This window comes from Marmota monax, unplaced genomic scaffold (assembly GCF_021218885.2).
Source record: "Marmota monax isolate L192 unplaced genomic scaffold, Marmota_monax_Labrador192_F-V1.1 WCK01_AAM20220418_F8-fsc00063, whole genome shotgun sequence".
NCBI classification, from domain to species: Eukaryota; Metazoa; Chordata; class Mammalia; order Rodentia; family Sciuridae; genus Marmota; species Marmota monax.
In genome coordinates, this window is record NW_026693726.1 from 6,047,822 (window position 1) to 6,068,793 (window position 20,972).

Genomic DNA, 20,972 nt, shown 5'->3' on the forward strand with positions numbered 1-20,972 from the left:
ATCGAACCTAGTGCCTCACATGTGCATGGTGAGCGCTCTGTCACTAAGCCACAATCCCAGCCCTGGTGTATCATTTTCTGAACCCTAAGATATCATTCAGGGAATATTATTTCAACTAATTATACCAATCTTGATTTCCACTTTAATTCTGCTACTAAGATATCACAAAAACAAACCTTATCTTTTGCCAAAATTCAGATGATCTAAATCTACTGCATTTTCTGGGCCTATAAGTCAGAACTCTATTAAGAGAGAATAGATAATATGACTTGACTTTGTAGTGAATTCATGCTGGAGATTGGTGACAACTTCCTCTTCTAGTGGTTTCTAAACCATCTGTCTTATCTACAATTAGCACTAAACCTATTTATGTGCATGTTCTTTGCATTCAAAGTTCCTAGATCACTGAAACAGTTCTGCTTCTACTCTCAAACTCTCCTAGGATGTTACCCCAGGAGCCATGAGCACATGGGTAACCTCTGCATCTTCAGAAAGTTGATCCTGTGTCTTTAGTCAGATGATCAGTGTCAGGCACAGAGTACAGAATAAGAACCCCTTTCTCTGTCATAAATCAATGTTAGACGACCAGACTGGGCCTAGGCCAAAGCCAGTACTTCCTCATTTCAAATACAACTTTAGAACATTTGCTTTGCTTTTGTTTTTTTAAACTATAGAATTTTTTAAAGCCTCTACTCATGTGGGACTTAACCTTTTGAAAGCATTAGTATTTAACCTTCTTGATTCATATTTAGAAAATATTGTACGGTTGGAGGAACACTAACTGTATAATCACTCTATCTTCTTGCCTGATCTATAATTCTGCAGGAAAGATCATTTCAATAGGAAGTTCAAAATTATAATTTTGAAAATTCCAGAACTGTCAGCTAAGACCTATCATTTTATTTCTTGAAACTTTCAATATTTGTTTTCTTAAATCTATAGTTTCAGTAATAAGTAACATGACATGACTGTTTTTTTCTAGCAGCTTCTTCATTGCTATCTGGTTAATTAATTTTTTAATGTTCAGAATTAACTAAAGTTCCCAAGCTGTTTGCATTAGGATTAATTAAAACTTCAACAAGGAAGTTAAAGAACTGTATTTAGATCTAAGCCTTCAGCAGGTATCAGGATGGCCACTTCCTGTTTTCTGATCTACACAGGTACCCATCTGCCATTTCTTTCCACCCACTAACTTGACCTATAACAAATGAATACAATTATGTTACCTTTGTTCCTCTTTCCAATGTGTTCTCTGGGCTTTTTCCTTCTGGTCATGAATTCCTGTAAAGATGTATCATATCTTCCTTTCACTCAGAGATCACTGTCTCTCCTGCTAAAAGGTCTTTCCTTTTATGTAAATACATAGTTTTTTAGTACTTGAGTCTGGTCCTACCAAGTTTCAGCAACATCTAACACACATACTAATCCTCCTTTATAATAAAACCTTGGCTCATTTTATTAGTCGTATTCTACATATTTGTATAGGAACCTCTGAGTGATTAAGTACTTTTTTTCATGGAAATTACTAGCCACTCCTTCCCTAGAGAAGCACTTCATCTCAGAGGTACTATCCTCCAACATCCAAATTCACTGTTTCACCTATCCTTTTTAGACCTCCTTCAGTAGTAAGTTTAAGCCCTATCATCCAGTCAGACTCTAGGAAAATGATATTCTCCTGACTTGTGTGGATGCCAAGACAGTTCTATATCAAAATGACTTTCATTGACACCACCAAAAAGCCAGTTGTTTCTTTCTAATCCCAATATTCAACAATCTTGAGAGAAAGCTAAAAAACATTTACCTATGCTCTCAAAGTCTTTCAATTTTCGCAAGGGTCATAACCCAAGACAGGATGTTTCACAAGCCTTATCTACACCATGAAAATAAAGAAGGAACTATGGTTGAAGGACAAACAAGTAAACCAAAACAAAACAAAACCAGGGTGAATGCACACTTGCTGTTATGTAGAACAGTGCTTCTCATACTTGTAGTCCTCTGGGCAATCTTGTTAAATGCAGAGGGTAGATCTGGCGGAGTGGTGGCTGAGATTTCATAAGTCTAACAAGTTCTAGGTATGTTCCTGCTGCTTGCCAGGAGACAAAGATTCCAATACCCACGTAAACCAGATTTCAACCATTCCAGAATCATTCTAAACTGGGAAACCATGAAAATAAGCACAGGCCAGTAGTCCACAGGCCGCATATTTAAAACAGAGCAGTATGTTACACTGGAAAAGGGGCTGACCTTAGATGAGAGAATATTAGTGCTGGCCTTAGCTCAGCTGTTTGACCTTGGTCAAATCACTTACGTAGGCCTTATGTTCTGCAACATAAAATTGAGGGGAGATACAGACTAGATTCTCTACTTAACCAGTGAAACTATGGATTTGCTAAATAAACCTGAGCTTAACAAAGTAAGTAGGAATTTTATTTCAGACAAGATAGCAGTTCAAATGTCTAAAGAACAATCTCACTATAGATGTTCTGAAATTGCTAGAAAAATTATTATAAAAATCTTTTTGAATCCTTGGCTGAGCAGATGAACAAGTAAGGGAGAGTCCTGGAAGTACAAAATAAACTCAAGTAGATATCCTGTAAAGTCAGCTCGCATTGGGAAAGTCTTTTTTTCGCTTGGGGCTTTGCCTAATCCTTCAAGAAACAGCCTGAATTTATTAGAGGCCAATCCAAAGGGCACAGTAAAATAAAACCCAAGAGAAATGAATGGGCTCCCTCTCCCTTCCCAGACAAAAACACATGCAAACTTTCTGGAAAAAATACACTTTACACTTAGGCCTGGGAGACTTCTTGAGGAAATATTTCCAAGGAACAAGAAGCCACGATGAAAAATTATAAAACATATTACTGATTAAGAGTCAAGGAAGCAACAAATTACTTAATTAAACCTGTAAAGGCCACAAAATAGTCCATAATCTGAAGCTGGTTATTCTATAGTTATGTTTAAAAAGATAAAATGACCAGGCAGTTATTAAAATGAAACAAAAAGAATTAGAAATTTAAAAGTAACTGAAATTAAAATTTTAAATAATGGGTTAAACACCAAATTACGCAGTTTCAGAGAAAATTAGTCAAATGTAGAATGGGTTTAAATAATCCATAATGCACAAAAGAAAAATAATGATGACAAATATTAAAGAGGTATATTGAACCATAAAAGAATAAAGAAAAAGCAATACTCCTAGAGGCCTAGCCCCCAATTTTCCAAAACTATTTCAGCTTTAGGAACCCCAAGCAGTTATAAATGAAGAAATCTGTATCTAGACAAACAGCAAAACACTACAAAGATGAGATCTTAGCAGTAGCTAGAGAAAAGACAGATTACTTGAAAGAGCAGACTTGAGTAGTACTGGTTTGTTGCAAGCTGCTGTCCCAGAAGCAAAGGTGACCTCTTGAAAAGCTCCACTGAATCCTGATCCTGCTGTGGCTGTGGGTTTAAGGCAGTCACAGGCTTGGACCCTAGGGCCCTAATCATCCCAGGAAAAGTACCAGTTCTTCCCCACCAAACCATGAACACTGATGCCACAAATCCTGTTCCTACCCTGTGACATCATATCGACTTGGCCCCCCAACAAGCTGTTGGGCAAGGACAGCCCATAGTCACAAACGCAGAGCTGGACAGTTGAACCAAGGCTTCCCCACAGCATAGCCCTACTGCTTCCTAGTCCTTGGCCTCTCCTGGAGTCTGAGAGCCTGAGGTTGGCCCAGCCAGGTAACTGTGTGCTGTCCCAGGAGGACACAAAACAAGCTGCTGCTGAATTTTTTTTCTTTTTCCCTGATTCCTTTCTTCAAAACAATGCTCCCAGCAAGTCTGGGGCAATATTCTCTGGTCATTTGCCTTTACACTGTCTTCAAAATGCTGAGAAAATGATAAATCTAACAAAACTGATATAAAGAAGGACAAAATAAGAATATGTTCAGACAGACAAAAACAGAAGCAGTTTACATCATAGGACTCTGATTTCAGGAACTTCTGAAAGATACTCTTTAGGAAAGAAAAAATAATTTCATAAGAAAGATATGACATATAAGTAGGAATGCTGAACAAAGAGAAGGGTAAATAAGTATGCAAAACTATAGAAGCATTAGCTGGACAATCAGAAAGCTTAATGTATAGACTTTAAGTAAAAATAAAAAATACCAAACATCAGTTTAAAATTTGGAACAGGAAAACAGAAATTAGGTACCCAAGATCCTTATACTGTTAGGAGGGTAAAATATCAGGTAAGCCCTAGAAAAACAGAAATACATGTTCTGAGAGCCTTATACTGTCAGGAGGAAAGCCCTAGAAAACTAGAAATAAAATTTATACCTTCCATACTCTTCAGGGAAAAATGAAAGAGAGCAAGGGTACTTTACTTCTTTATTTTCCTTCTTTAATTCAAAGAAGAAAAAGGGGAAAAGAGATACAAGAGTAAAATTAAAATTATTATTACAATAATAATATTGTAATAATAATAATACATACAACTGGACTAATTTAAGATAAAAATTATCAAAATTAGAAAAAAATCATTGTCAAAATGTATTTTTAAATAAAGTATTTTTATAATAAAATAATAAAAGGATCACTGTATTCAAGCAATACAGAAAAGCATAAAAATGCCAAACTGCATTCTGTAATTTCTTTTTCAATTCACACCGCCATCAGCAGTAAATGAGTGTCTTTCTTGTCAAAGCATTATTGACATTACACACTCTCACTTTGAACAATCTTTTCAGATTTGTTCGATAACAAATCCTATTTTATGATAGTAAATTGCCTCTCTCTGATTAGTAGTGAGGTTGGAAAATAAGTTTTTATATTTTTACTGGAAATAAGTGATAGTTTCTTTCCATTTTCTGTTTGTTGTTCTCTGCCATTTTTCTGTTGATGTGTTCATCTTTTTAACTTTTCTTAGAAGAGTTCTTCATACATTGACTATTATAATATTCTGGTGTATTTGCTATAGGCCTTTAAATTATCTTTATCTGAAAAGTTTTGCAATATAAAGTATATTAAAATTTTTAAAAGCTTCAAAAAAGAGTTAAAGTGTAAGCCATTTATTTAAAAAAATGCCTAATTAAGGGCACAGAAATGTTAAAAGAATGGAAAATTCTATCTAATACAAATAACCTGCAAGAAACCTGACATAGATATATTAATATAAGACAAAATAAAAAAAAATCATTAATTGATGCAAAGAGGTCATTGTATGTTCATAAAAGATTTACTTCACCAAGAAAATAACATTTCTAAGCTATTCATGAGATACAAGTTAAAAAAACACAAGGGCTAGGGGGTGTAGCTCAGTGGTAACGAGTTTGCCTAGCATGCTGGAATTCCTGGGTTCTATCTCCTTTGCCATAATCAATCAATCAATCATGCATAAGTAATAACCAAGAAATTTTTGAAATCTATGAGTTGGAAATTTTATGATGCGTTTCTAAATATCTGACAGGTAAAAGATGAAATCACAATGGTATTTAGAAGAAACCAAGCACTGAATCCTTACATGGCCATTTATACATTTTTAAAGACATTTTAAATGCAAATCATACAGCAAACACACTCAAAATCTATTTATGGGTCAATTCTTGTGCCTTCTCAATAATAGCCATTGTGGAAGAAGTTAATGTGGGAGAATAAAAAATAAGGGTATAGCTAATATTCATTTGGGGTAAGATTAATGGAAATTCTCAGTTACAATATTTGTAATATTTATGTCTCTCCTGTTTTTTTTTTTTAATGGGAGAAAAATAAATGAACCCTATTTCTTTATGTTAGGCAGATTTCTTACAACTGATCAGCCTTCCTAACTAATTGTTGATTCTGCAATTTTCCTTTTCAATACCTGTCATATCCCATGAAGAAATATTAAAGGACTGGGGTGACCCACCAGAAATGAAAGATTAAACAGGAGTATAATAAATCATGTTGTCTTTACAAGTGTTTTTTATTTATATTGCAGTATGGGGATTGAATCCAGGGCCTCAAACATACTAGGCAAATACTCTAACTCTGAGCTGCATTCCCAAACTTTTCTTTAGTTCTTTTGTTTGGAGTCAGGGTCTAGCCAAATTGCCAAGGCTGAACTAGAACTTGATGATCCTTCTACCTCAGCCCTGCCCTCAGCAGCTGGAATTATAGGCCTGTGTGGCTACACCTGGCTCAATGTATTTGTAATATAATGAATACAGGCCCAATTGATTAAACAAACATGTTGAGTAAAAGAACTTAATATCAGCATAACCAAGATAATTATATACCCATGCAATGTCTAAAGCAAAGTCTTAGAAATGCCTGTAAAACTATGAATGTAATTATGTAGGTATCCAACAGAGAATTAAGATCACTAATGTTTTCTCCTAAAATGACTGTATACAAACCACAACTAATTTATTCTGTAACATTATGGAGATAAAACTATGACTGTGTCTCAGAAGACTATGCTTCAGTTACGTAAAATTCTGCATAACTTAATATAAAATCAGTGTAGTCCCTCCACCACAGCTAGACACGAAGACAAAAAAAATAATAATAATTAATCTAATACTAAATCTTAAAATAGAAATATTTAAATAGTAGCAGTTTCAAAATATCCTCATCTGCTAACCCACTGACCACATCTGCCATTCCTAACAATTCCAAGGAAATCATGTGAATTGTCATTTAATTTTTTTTCATTTATCTTCATCAACACTTGTACAGGACATTTTTTTTTTTTTTTTTTTTTTTTTTTTATTCATTTTAATTACTGTTTATTTTCATTGCAAAAATATACTTAAATAATAATATACCTAAGATAATCATTTTCTTTTTTTTTTTCTTTTTTTTTTTTTTTTTTTTTTTTTATTGGTTGTTCAAAACATTATAAAGCTCTTGACATATCATATTTCATACATTAGATTCAAGTTGGTTATGAACTCCCAATTTTACCCCAAAGTATATCCCATGTAAGATTTGGGATATACGTATAGTAAAATATTTTACTATAAATTTTTTGTGTAAGTATGTTGTTTATTTGAAATTCAAATTTAACTGGGCATTGTGTATTTTTATTTGCTAAACATGGTAATCCCACCCTTAGACTTCTCAAGAGAATAACTACATAATTGGCCATTTGTTAGTGATGTTTGTAAAGAAATGCTTTGATAATTTTCTGAATTAGGAAACAGACACTTGGCCATTCTGGTTAAGATTTAGATGGCAGGAGCCAAAAATTAAAATAAACAACATACTTACACAAAAAATTTATAGTAAAATATTTTACTATAAGTATATCCCAAATCTTACATGGGATATACTTATACTAAAAAAAAATTACTTACCTGAAATATGACTTAACTATGTATCTTGTATTTTATCTGAATTTCCTAACTGGGATTCTTCCTCTGTCACCTTTTAGATGCAATATACCACATTGAACCTGTCCATTCTACTTCCTATAAACATCCAGAATCATTCCAATGTTCTCCATTCCTTCTGTTACCACCAATGAAAGAATCTCCCAAACAATCTCTCTGCTTCTGCTTTTATAAAAACTATCACCTCCTCTAAATTTGGCAGCATCAACGTAAGAAAAAAAATACTAACTTTAAATTTCTTTTTTTGTTTGGGGTCATAATTTATTAGCTGTAGAAATCTAAAATCCCTAAATTAGCATGAGATAAGCCAATGAGCTCATAAAGAAGAGATGAGGCCATTCATGGATAACCTCAAATTTCCCAGAGAAAGTAACAAGTATCTTAGATACGCCCAAGCCGATGGTCTACATGAATCTTGCTAATATGTGTTTACTGTTGCAAAAGAATAAGTAAAAAAAAAAAAAAAAACTTTGCAGAAATGGTAAATTTGGGACTTCATAAATGTTTAAAATTCTCTTGCTTTTCAGATGAATTCAAGGACTTATAAAGAGACTGCTTGATTCCAGTCCATACCTCATTATCAGCAGTTCCTATAGTTCAAATCAATATTCTATGAATAACACCCTACTTTAGAGTATATCCATCAGTGCAAGGATGCAAAGCCATTAAGCAGAGATTTAAGAAATTTGGGAGGTAAGTAGAATCCAAATAAATATAAAACATGTTCCACAAAGTTTCCAAATTACTGACACTCAGGGATGGCTGATGTATCCTGATTGATAAATATTTTGGTTGTGAGAACTCTTAACTCCCAAGATTGCTAGCTGTAATGTTTTCTGATCATTGGACATCAACAAAACTGCCTATACATGGAAACAGCAAGTGCAGAAGATTTTTGTAAAACTGCAGAGCTGTATAAACTAACCAAAGTAAACAAATTATTTCCATCAAATAAGAGGCAGAACTAAAGAAAACAAGTTTTCCTATATATCAAAGAAGCCATACAATTATTATATATGACCCTCGGGACATAAAACGTGACAGTAATTCAAGTGTTTCCAAGTTCTGACAATGTTCATTTGGATTTTCATCTATTTAATACAGAGCACCAGCAAGTCTTGATATTGTTGGTATTAACCTTTCTATAAGAAACAGGCCTTATAAATAGGGAGTGTGAGTTATTTTAGTTATGGCCCAATTGTTATTTAACAGACAAATATTCTGTGACTAAAACCTCATCAACCCCCCCCCCCCAAAAAAAAAAGCTTTTGAGAGCCAAATCCAATGTTTTCTGTTTATCTTCTTCACAGGACAGAAATGAAATTTCACACTAAGTAATCTGGAGAGACCAACATTACAGATTAGAGAAGTACGAATATTTGGATGGAAGGGATTGAGTCAACACCTACAGATGTACAGGTGCAGATTCTACAAAAATTGTACATATTCAGCTATACTTATACTTGCATGTATAATCTGCTTTCTTGGTATCCGCTCTGAGACAACTTGACAGGCTGGCAGCACTAGGAGATAACTGTAATTCTCACAACTAAAACTGTGTTTGCAAAATGATTTACCAAGAGTTTCTTTTGGCACTTGGCTAGGACCACAAACCTGAGAAATCAGAAGAGTTGTTTTGGTCACCAGCAAGCATTAGGAAGAGCCTGAGTGAACTTTCTTTTATTTTTTAAATTTATTTATTTACTAGTTCTAATAAGTTATACATGACAGTAGAAAGCTCTTAGATTTGTTGTATACAAATGGAGCACAATTTTTCACTTCTCTGATTATGCATGAAGTAGAGTCACACCATTCCTGCAATCATACATATACCTAGGGTAATGATGTCCATCTCATCCCATGATATTTCCTACCCTTTGCCCCCATTTGCCCCATCTAAATTTCCACTACTTATCCCATGCACTCCCCACGCCCCCCATATGAATTAGCATCCACTTATCAGAGAAAACATTGGGCCCCGCCATAATGTTATTCTCTTTTAATGCTGAGTAATATTCCATTGTGTATATATACCACAGGTTCTTTATTCATTCATCTATTGAAGGGCATCTAGGTTGCTTCCACAGTTTAGCAATTGTGACTTGTGCTGCTATAAACATTGAAGTGGCTGTGTTACTCTAACCATGCTGTTTTTTACGTCTTTAGGGTATAGACCAAGGAGTGAAATAGCTGGGTCAAATCGTGGTTCCATTTCAAGTTTTCTCAGGATTTTCCATACTGCTTTCCATAGTAGTTGCACCAATTTGCAGTCCCACCAGCAATGTATGAGTGTGCCTTTTCCCCACATCCTCGCTAACACTTTTAACAGACACTTCTCAGAAGAAGAAATAGAATCGATCAACAAATATATGAAAAAAGTGTTCAACATCTCTAGTAATTAGAGAAATGCAAATCAAAATTACTCTAAGATGAAAATTAAGTGAACTTTCTTAAAAGAGAATTCTGGGGATGGGATGAGAAACTCAGAAACCGCACTGTTGTGATACTCTAAACCCTTAGGGGAACGCGGGTGAAAAGCACTCGACCTGCGCTTGGGAACGGAGAGCCCCAGAACAACTAGCCCACTGCTGGGGAGATGTCTGCGGAGCAGGGGGTGGCAGGGAGGACCCGGCTTTTCTCAGACTGAGGCCTTTCGGGCAGCCCTCCCTTCGGCTCACTGTGGCAGGGAGCTGGGCTTGCATTTTTTGGTTCGGGGAAACAGAAGCGATGCCTTGGGAGGTCAGCGTCACCCCAGTGCAGGTGGGGACGGTCGCCAGGCTGCGCGGCGCCCAGTGCTCGCACCTGATCCCGGACAGGGACGTTTCGGGGTGTGAGGAAGAGGGGAAGTGAGCCCAGCCGGCTTAGCTGCGCTCCCCCGCAAACGCCAGGCTCCCGGGCTCGCGGAGGGACGCGCGCCGACTCAGCGCCGCCTTCCGGGTGAGCCGGCCCACGCTGCCCGGCCGGCTTTGCCCAGGACCGCTCAGGGCCCGGGCTCGGTTTCCCGCCCCTACACCCGCAGGCGCCACCCCGACCAAGACTGGGGCCTAAGACACGCTCCTCGCCAGGCCTCTGCCCGGTCCCCACGCCGGCTCCCGTCCCCACGGCTCTGGCTGGCGCCCGCTCCCTACTCGGGCCTCAGGTCCCAGTGCCGGGCTCGGACATACTCCCGGTTTCGGCTCCGGCCACTCAGGTCCCCACTCCCGGTCCTGACCCAGCCCTTTGCCCCGCGCCCTCCCCGCAGCCGGCGGCCCGGCCCTCCCATCCAGGGCGCGCACCTCTCCTTGGAGTAGAGCTGCAGCTGCTGCTCCTGCTGCTTCCTCCGGATAAACGCCATGGAGGGCAGGCGCGGGCGGGCGCGGAGCGCACGGCAGGCCCCGCCGCCGCCCGCCGAGGAGGTCCCGAGCAGCCGCGGGGAAGGCGGACGGGGCGGCCTTCCTGGAGCGCGCAGCTGCGGCCTGGCTTCCCGAGCGGCGCCGAGCCTGACTCTGCGCCCCAGAGGCCCCGCGGCGTCCGGCCGCGCTCACCGCAGCATCCTCGCGTGGGGACTCCGGCGGCGCAGTGACTCAGGCCCGGAGGAGGAGCGCGCGGTGACCCTAGGCGTCCCACACTCGGGCCGCTCCAGGAGTCCGCCAAGGGCCTGAGGCCAGAAAAGGCTCGGTTCTTACACACGAAACGTTGCGCCACTTTACCAATCTTCACAGTGTGCCATGTAAATATTTTACGAATGAAAATGGATGCTTGCCCATAAACCACCAGTTTGTTGGCTGCGGGGGACTTGAAATAACAATGTTTTGGAATTTTAGATCCCAAATTTCAATTGTTTAAATAATTGATCCCATGACTTTTTGTCATTTTAATAACAACTTGATTGAGATATAATTAAATATCAAAGAATTCACCCGTTTAAAGTGTACCACTCAGTAGTTTTTAGTATATTCATAGACATGTGCAATTATCCTCACAGTTTTAGAGCCTTTTCATCACCTCAAAGAGAAACCTATAGCCTTGACCTATCACCTCCCCGCCCCCCAACCACCTCTCCCAAAGCCCCTGACATAGCAAACACTAATCAGCTTTGTCTCCGAATTTGCCTGGTGTGGACATTTCAAATAATGCAGCCATACAATATGTGGTCTATGCTGTAAAGATTTATCGGTGCTATGGCACAAATCAATACTTGATTTTTAATGCTGGAATGAGTTTCATTGTATGAATATACTATATTTAATTTATTTATATATTCATCAATTGATAGACATATCATATCGGTCCATCAATTGGCAATTAAGAATAATGCTGTCGTAAACATTCATGCATCAGTTTTTCTGTGGACTTGGGCTTTCGTTTGTGTTGGGTGAAACTGAAATCCAGGAGTGGAATTACTGGGGCATATGTAACTCCATGTCCAAACTTTGAAAAATAGCCAGACTGTTTTCCGAAGTGGCTGCCCCCATGTAACACTCCCACCATTAGCAGTGTAGATGGGTTCTAATTTCTCCACATCTTCTCCAATACTTGTTATTATCTGACTTTTTGATTAGGGCTATCCTAGTGGGTATGCCTGCTATTCCACAGTGGTTATGACTTCCTAAAATATTTATGATTGTTTACCATTGAGGGATGCTTGAATAACATGCTTTTAAATTATATGTATACTCAAACACATCTAATACTAAGAACCAGTTTCTTCAGATTTAGATTTTAAAGTCTCAGAGTGAATGCATCTCAGCTCTCTGGTAAGTGGCAGGACTCTGGTGGCTAAGGCAGGAGAACCAAGAACAAAATCTGGGACTGGGCATTTTGAATTTAATTCCTCTCAACAACAGTGGAAAAAATGCAATATAAACAATGGACACGCATTAATATTTTTTGGAAGAATTCAAAGTACCTGAGTTCTATGTGCTTTGATTCCCTTCTATTTATCCAAGTAGTACACAGAACTATTACTGATAAACAGATATCAGAGACATTGGGTCATTATTTCTTAGTATATTGTGATCTTGTAGCCAAGATAAAAAATACATGAACAGGTACATGATGAAATGAGATGATGAGATTTGCCAATAGGTACCACATGACCCATTTTCTATGTGAGAAGTACTGCAATAGATACTATGAATTCAGAGAAGAGAAATTAAGTAAGCTGGAAAAAAAGGTGAGAAATAAAGAAACAAACCAGACTATACGTTTTCTTCTTTTGGTTAAATATTAAATAAAGAAGTAAAACTGGTAGGTGGAGAGAGACAAAGATTCTCTATTTGATCAAAATCTAGCCAGTTTCCTCTGAACCCTCCTAATTAGGCCCTGACCATGGCCTATAAAAACTAGATTCAGCACAGATAATTTTGTCTTCTTCCTCTTCCACTTTGAAAGAGTTAAACAAGCACTGACATAGTTTCTAATAGTTCCCTAAGATAACCCTAAACCCCTGAAAGTTCCTGCTCAAGGCTGCCCAAAGAATTTACTGTTCATTCCAGTCTACAATTGACATAGGTCCCTTATCACTCTTTCTCACATTTGCTTAAAAAGGGCTTACATTTTTAATCACTAAAAAGAGTGATTAAAAGAGTGATCACTCAAAAGTCCCTTTGAGATATGTATGCCTCCTACAACTCAGAAGTATCTTTCTCAAGGACCCAAAAGCTGTTCCTTTGAAATATAATCATCAGGAAGTTTAGGGCCTCTATCTTTCAGTCTTCCTGAGAAAATGGGCTCCCTATTCAATAATTGCCAGCCAAGGGCTGGGGATGTAGTTCAATGGTAGGGTGCTTGCCTGGCATGCACAATGTCCTTGGTTCAATCACCAGCACTGAAAAAAAAAGATAAAATAATAATAATTGCCAACTAGCAGATAGCTGTCTAATCACATTTACAAGGCCCTTTATAGTTCCTCACTACCCTAACTCTACTGGGCCACCCAATGCCCTACTCCTTCCTTCCCCATTCTCCCTTCAAATTTTCTAGTTCACCTCTGCACAAATCAAAGCTGAGTTCAATTCATGCTGAGCCCCCTTCCCTACTGCAAACATATATTACTGATTAAAAACTATCACTTTAACTAGCTTCTGGCTTTGTATATTAGGAAAAGGGAAAGAAAGAAACATTCAAAAGGATTTTCTTGAATAATAATTCAGAATAGAGATGCTTCTGCTGTAACAGAATTCATGAAGAATTAGGAGAGAACTGCAACAGGTACTTCTTCTTCTTCCCACCACCAAGTCTCCACCCCACTAACTCTGTTCCCTTATGCTTTGTCTTTGTTCCTGCTAATTTAAGGTGTAGCTGTTTCTATCAAAGGCCAACTTCTCTTTTTATCCCAACAATTTAGCTTTTGTAATACCCTTTCTCTTTCTTTCTTGCTTTGTCTATTTCTCATTATCCAATAATCCCCATCTAAATATAAATAACAGTTTTCAAAAAACTTTCCCTTCATCCCACATCTCCCTCCAGCTCCTCTTAGCAGAACTTCCTAAAACACCTTCCTACGCATGCTGCCTCATTTTTTTTCACATTGTAACCTCTTCAGTGCATTTGGATTGAACTTCCATTTTCACCGCTTCACTGCAATGGTTCTTATCAAATCATCACATTCATTGCTCACTTTTCTAGCTTCATCTTATCTGAACTCTCAACCCAGTGTGCCTGAACACAGCATTCAGTGTAGCTCCTTATTGGAATACTTTTCTGCCCCTTAATTCCAAAGACCCAGTTTCCTTGCTTTTCTCTTACCCTTGTTTGGTTTTCCTCCTGCTAAACTTTTTTTTCTTTTTTCATTCAGTCACAGGGATCCAACCCAGGGCCTTGTGCATACTCTGCAAGCACTTCACCACTGAGCTATACCCCCAGCCCTCCTGCTTAATTTTAAGTTTGTTGTTGTTTTGGTACCAGGAGTTGAACCCAGTTGTGCTTAACCACTGAGCCACATCCCCAGTCCTTCTTATATTTGATTTTAAGACAGGATCTCACTAAGTTGCTTAGGGCCTGGATAAGTTGCTGAGGCTGGCCTTGTGATCCTCCTGCCTCAGTATCCAAAGCCACTGGAATTACAGGTGTGCACTACAGCACCAGCTCTGCTTAAGTTCTCAATGTTGATTATCTCTACGCACTGACTTGGTAATTTCAACCAGTTTCATGTAAGAGGGGCCAAAGGGCTGTGGAGGAAAGAAAGGTCTGATAGTTTTTAGTTGTTTGCATTTGACTCAGGGTAAACATCTCATCAACTTTGTCATTGGTGAAGTCTTCTGTTTGGGAGTTAGGAGTGTGTGTGTGTGTGTGTGTGTGTGTGTGTGTATGTGTGTATTAAACTGATTTGCTTTACTTTCCAAAGTTCTACCAAGTGGGTACCTACCAGTAAAGACAGGAAGAAAAGTCTCAAGATTTAAAGCAAAGTAAAAGTATTCAGTAGAGGCTGAGTGAGAGATTATCTTTGAAATATATGTCCCTTAGGAAACAGGAGTTTTGTAGACAATATTGGACTTTCAATAAGGCTAAATAGAGGCTTAAACCAATCTTACCTTAATCTTTAATGGTTGACCTCTCTAGTTTGAGGCACTATTACTTCAAATGATGGTGACTACACATCTCAGAGGATGTGATGAACTCAGGGAGAGGATTCATCCACTTATCTTTTTTTATTTTGGTAATGGAGATTGAACCTGGCTGCACTCTACTGCTGACCTATACTCCTAGCCCTTTCTCTCTCTTTCTTTCTTTCTTTTTTTTTTTTTTAATTTTGAGACAGGGTCTTGCTAAGTTGCCAAGTTGGCCTTGAACTTATGTCCTCCTGCCTGAGGAGTTGCTGGGATGACAGGTGTGCATCAACCACACCCAGCTATCCCCATCTCCTCACAGATCTCAGAGTTGTGTTATTCTGAAACTATTCTTATTCTGAGAGACTTTAAATTCATAAAACTCATCTTTGAGCTTTTTTGTAATGTTTTGACTTCACAGACTAAGCTCTAAAATCTTTAAGAACTTTGCACATATTTTTTAAAATTACCATTATAACTGGGCCTGATGCAGTCCCAGCCAGGAAGTTTGCTTCAGCCCAAGAATTCTAGGAGAGCCTAGGCAATGTAGCAAGATGCATCTTTAAAAAAAAGAATTTGCACTTGGTTGCAGAAAAGAAGGATCTGTAAATTTATGTTGCTCTTGTTTGCAAAGCGTTCATCATCAGAGTAAACACCAACATTATCTTTACCTTTATTTTGTTCATAAAACAACAATAACAGTCTTTCACTGGTGAATATTTCTGAAGAATGCCTAAGGAAGTTATTTTTTAAAATTTGTGAAGGCACAAACTTTTAATAATCACCATTTTGAAGTTTAGAAGTAGTAGACATTTTTTACCTAAAGAAAATAAGTAATCAGCATTCCTTTATGTATGTTATGACTTCTTTTATGCCTTTAAACTTCTTTGTCTTTGCCTAAAATGACTTTCTATCTTTTTCCCACATTTCTCCAATATGCCCTTTAAGTTCTCAGTCAAGTTTTCCTTTTAGTCTTCTCTAACAAACCACAATGGAATTAATCTCATATTCACTCAGCATACATATATTTCACATTAATATATATATATATATATATATATATATATATGTATCAGGCATTGAGGTGTGCACTGGGTAGGTGCCTTCATGAAGTTCACAGAAGAAAATTCAAACAGTGATTTCATCCTACCTTACGTTAATCTACTTCTTTATTTAGGTTAGAAACTTCTCAGGGAGAGAAACTGTGACTTGGTCTTTATATCCACAACACAATGTCTTATTCTTAGTGGTTGCCCCAAAATATTTGTTGGATTGAAGACTACACTGTCTTTTGTCACCACTTGTATCCTGTTATGATTTGTCATACTGTAAGGAACAGAAAGCTCAACCAACAATCAGAGTTCATTTTCTCATCACTGGCATAGATTGAACAACTCAATAGTGTTAAGTCTGGCATTTCTCTTAGTCCTGCAACCTTACATTTATTAAACAGCAAGATCACTGTTTCATCATGATGATCATACCTCACTTCTAAGCAGAATAAGGACAAAGAGCAGAGTCAGTCTTGTGTGTTCCTTTTACAAGGAAACAGAAAGGATTGCACAATCTTTCACTGGCCTTTCCCTGTTGCATAGCGCTGTGGAGGCTAGGAAAATATGTTCTAACTCATGCAACTCCAATCATGGAAAGCAACTAGGTAGAGAGAGGTCAGGGTAAGTCACCCAACCAGCAGGGGTACACCATTACTAAAATGAAAACTAAGCAATAATATTCATGGATAGTTCTTAAGGAAGAAAGCTCCTGAGACTTTTAGTTTCTTCTTTTTATGTTCTTGAATAAATAGTTATCACCTATTATGCTCCAGGAAGTGTTCTAGGTGCTAGAGACAGTGTCATGAATAAAAGTCCCTGCCCTTATGAACTTATATTTTGATAAGACCAACAGATATAAAAAGTGAAATATATAAAGTTTGGCAGGGATAAGTACCATGAAGGAATACAGAACATTGGGTAGAGTATCAAATGAATGGGGTGGAAACTCCTTTACATAAGGAGTTTAAAAAAGGCCCTCTGAGGATTGATAGTGAAGCTGGTAGCTACATGAAGTTCTTAGGGAAAATCACTCCAGGCAGGAGGAACAACAAATGCAGCAGCCCTGAGACAGACTTACTGGCACAGCACACTAGAGTAAGGGGTGCTGAGGCAGCCCAGTCAAGAGGCCAGGGAGAGCTCTTGCTTGTCATTAGTATTATTGTTGTTATTAATATGTGATGGAAGCCATTGCAGGTTTAAGGGCAGGAGCACAACATGACTGGATTTAAATTTTTAAGTTTGATCATTGTGTAACTAGCCTAATGGAAGCTTAGAACTTACACAAACAGCATAAAACATTAGAAAGGTAGGAAGAGTGGCCCTTTCCTCTTCACCTTTTGTTTAAATAAAAAAGGGAATTAGTCTGGGTTCTGCAGATTATGTATGATATACATCCAATTAATTATTCAGATATTATATACTAGACTATATATTAATAGTGTATGTTGGATATTATATATACACATATGTATATATGCATGTATATATAGAGAGACATTAATATTATATAATCAACCAGAGAAGGAGAGGAACAACACTTACAATGCAGATAACAATACTAAAGGCCTAACAACTAAAGGAAAACTGTTGACTTTGAAGGAATTCTTCAGACACTGATTCGACAAACCCTGAAGCACCTTTTAACTCTGATTTCCAGGTAACTGAGCTAACAATTACTGCAATGGCTAATTTTGTGCATCAACTTGACTGGGCCACAGGGTCACCAGATACTTGTTTAAACATTATTCTGTGTGGTTCTATGAGGGTGTTTCTGTTTAAGATTAACATTTAAGTTGATAGACTTAGTAAAGCAGATTGTTGTTCCCATTGTGCGGTAGGCCTCATCCAATCTATTAGAGGCCTGCATAGATCAAAAGTGGAGTAAGAGAAAATTCTCTCTCTTTGGCTGTCTTTGTGTTGAGAAACTGGCCTTCTCCTGCCTTCAGATTCAAACTGAAACTGAAGCTTATTCACTTAACTGTCCTTGTTCTCAAGTCCTCAGATGCAGACTGGAATGAATATGTGTGTGTGTGTGTGTGTGTGTACATACACATATACATTTAAAATGTATATATACATATTTAAAATGTGTATTTAAAATACTCTTAAACCTGCAATGGCTTCCATCATGCACACATTTAAAACCTGTTTCTAATGGAGATTTAATTACCTACAGAAATAACTAATATGTTTGTGAAAAATCATGAAGTAATTTTTTATGTAACTCCAATATATTTTAAGGTACTAGAAAAAAATACAGTGAGTGTTCATAGTACTTATGTCTGAATGAAGAGTGTATGGATGATTTTTGTTTTCTTCTCTATATTTCTATCGATGTCCTAAAGAATATATATTATTTCTGAAATTGGAAAGCAAACAGCATTTATTACTCATTTTCTTATGCAGAAAATAGCACATAAACAAAGAGAATCCAAAGTATTTTCTTTTTTCACTTTTTTCTAGGCAATTTCTAAACTAGGAAAACACCAAACTTGTGTTTTTTTAAAAAAATTTTTACTTCTACTCAAGATTTCAAGTAATCCACTATAAAAGATCCACTCTTGGCCCAGAATCATTTCCCCAGCCCAGGCCTGCCCCTGGGTCTCTGATTGCTCTTTTTGCCATGGTCTTGACATTTCAGTTTGGATTCCTTTCTCCTGTGACTTCTATCATACACTGTAGCCCTTTGTTTTTCCTCAAGTTTGACCTTACCAGAAAACCAAGTTCTTTTCTTTACCTACTTTCCTCCAAACATACTGACACGTGTGTTTTTTTCTTTCAAAGCCTGGAGACTAGGAAGTTCAAGGGCAAGCCTTCAGCACCTGGCAGGGGCTTCATGCTGCATCATAACAGTGGAGGGAAGCAAGCATGGGAGACAAAGAGAACTGGGCCAGACTCATCCCTTTTATCAGGAATCCGCTCCCATACAACTTACACGCCCCCATTAACCCTTACTGTGTAAAGGTCCCACCTTTAGTTTTAATAACTATTTAATAACTATTAAAATGGCAATTAATTAAATTTCAATCTAAGTTCTGGAGGGGACATTAACAGGAAGTGAATTACACATATTTGAAATATATGTTAAGTGCTTGAGTAAAACGTGAGCCCCCAAGTTGTGTGTATTGATTGATACTAAAGTATCAACCAAAGGGCATGAAACTGCTCTCTTTGAGGCCTGGAAAAGAATTTGTTTTTCTAAAATAGTATTTATTTTTTCTTTTCTTTTTTTGGGGGGGTGGGGGGATGTGTGTGTGTACACTACTGGCAATCTAACCTAGGGCCTTGTGCATGCTGGGCAAGTGCTGTACAACTGAACTACAGTCCCAGCCCCAAAGAAGTATTTATTTTTTAAAAATATTTTTTTAGATGTTGATGAACCTTTATTTTATTCATTTATTTATATGCAGTGCTGAGAATAGAACCCAGTGCCTCACACATGCTAGGCAAGCGCTCTGCCACTGAGCCACAACCCTAGCCCCCAAAGTAGTATTTCTTAAAACATAGTCTCAAGACCAGCATGGACATTACCAGGGAGCTTAATAAAAATGCAGATCCTCAGGTCCTACTTCAGAAGCAAATCGAAAACTCTGAGAGTAGCCCCAGAAATCTGTGTTTCAACAAGTCTTCCGGGTAATCTTGAGGCTCACTAAAGTTTGAGCTGCTCTTGAGAGGAAAAGTAGAGGAGGTAAAGAAAGAGGAGAGAAGAGAACATGGGAAGATGTGAGCCTGTACCCCTTATGGAAGGACAATGTGAGAAATCCTCAGTAGAAGACTTAAAATCCTAAGTGGGAGACTAAGGGAAAAGTTCATATATATTTTTTTAATTTATTCACTCATTTTAGATATATATGACAGCAGAGTGTATTTTGACATATTGTACATACATAGAATAACTTGTTCCAATTAGAATCCTATTATAGTGGTTGTATATGATATGGAGTTGCACTGGTAGTATATTCATACATAAGGATAGGAAAGATATGTCAATTCATTCTACTGTCTTTTCTATTCCCTTCTTCCCTCTCTTCCCTTAATTCCCCTTTGTCCAGTCCTGTGAACTCCTCATCTTCCCCTCCCTTGTTGTATATGTATAGCATCAACATATCAGAGAGAACATTCTGCCTTTTGTGTGTGTGTGTGTGTGTGTGTGTGTAACCTGGCTTATTTCACTTAGCGTATGTTTTTTGACCATTTGAATTTCTTCTTCTGTGAAGTGCCCATTTATTGATTGGGTTATTTATGTGTGTGTGTGTGTGTGTGTGTGTTATTTGAGTTCTTTGTATATCCTGGAGGTTAATGTTCTATCTGAGGTGTTGGTAGTAAAAATTTTCTCCCATTCCATAGGCTCTTATTCACATTCTTTTTTTGTTGTTGCTGTTAGAACAACTCAGCAAAATAAAATTCGGGTTTATTGTTGGACAACATTGTTTCACACATACATCAATAGGCCAAAAAAATAAACAGCAACATCATAGACAAAAAGAAAGGGGGGGGGGAGGAGAAGCCAGGCGAGGCTTGGGAGGCTGAGGCAGGAGGATTGCGAATTCAAACCCAGTCTCAGCAAAAGCGATGTGCTAAGGAACTCAGCGAGATCCTGTCTCTAAAAAAAAAAAAAAAAAAGGCTGGGGATGTGGCTCAGTTCCACTGGGGGGGAAAAAAAAAACTTTTTCTCTTTGGCCTCATACAAACCAACTACTTACAGCACAGCACAAAAAATAAAGTTACTGGAATGCTCAGAATAGATTTTTTGTTGTCGTTGTTTTGCATTTTTTTAACAAGTTTTTTTTTCCCCTCCTTTGAGGTTATAATGAATACTACAAGTAAAGTCAAAAGTGGGACAGAGAATACTCCCAAGGCTGGTTTGGGGTCATCTAAAATCATTAAAAATGGCTGACCCCTAACAATATGTACAAAAATATAAAATGTACATAAAAATACAAATTTTCCTTTTTTAAAGTACTTTCAAGAAAAAAAGCATGGCCTTAGAAGTTTCGGTTCTTTTTTTCCTCCCCTTTTGCAAATTCACC

At 37.8% G+C, this 20,972-nt stretch overlaps 1 protein-coding gene across 3 annotated transcripts in view; it reads right to left on the reverse strand.

Annotated features, from left to right (window-relative positions):
• The window catches only part of Nsmaf (neutral sphingomyelinase activation associated factor), a 53,903-nt gene extending 42,958 nt beyond the window's left edge, over nucleotides 1–10,945 (reverse strand). For 2 of the 3 annotated variants that reach the window (XM_058584422.1, XM_046460591.2), the window contains exon 1: nucleotides 10,637–10,942. In XM_058584422.1, the coding sequence (XP_058440405.1) occupies nucleotides 10,637–10,695 (59 nt within the window). In that variant the 5' untranslated portion in view covers nucleotides 10,696–10,942. Of the gene's footprint in view, nucleotides 1–10,636 lie in introns of all 3 variants that reach the window. The other variant, XM_046460592.2, reaches the window with a different exon arrangement.
• Nucleotides 10,946–20,972: the final 10,027 nt, after the last annotated feature.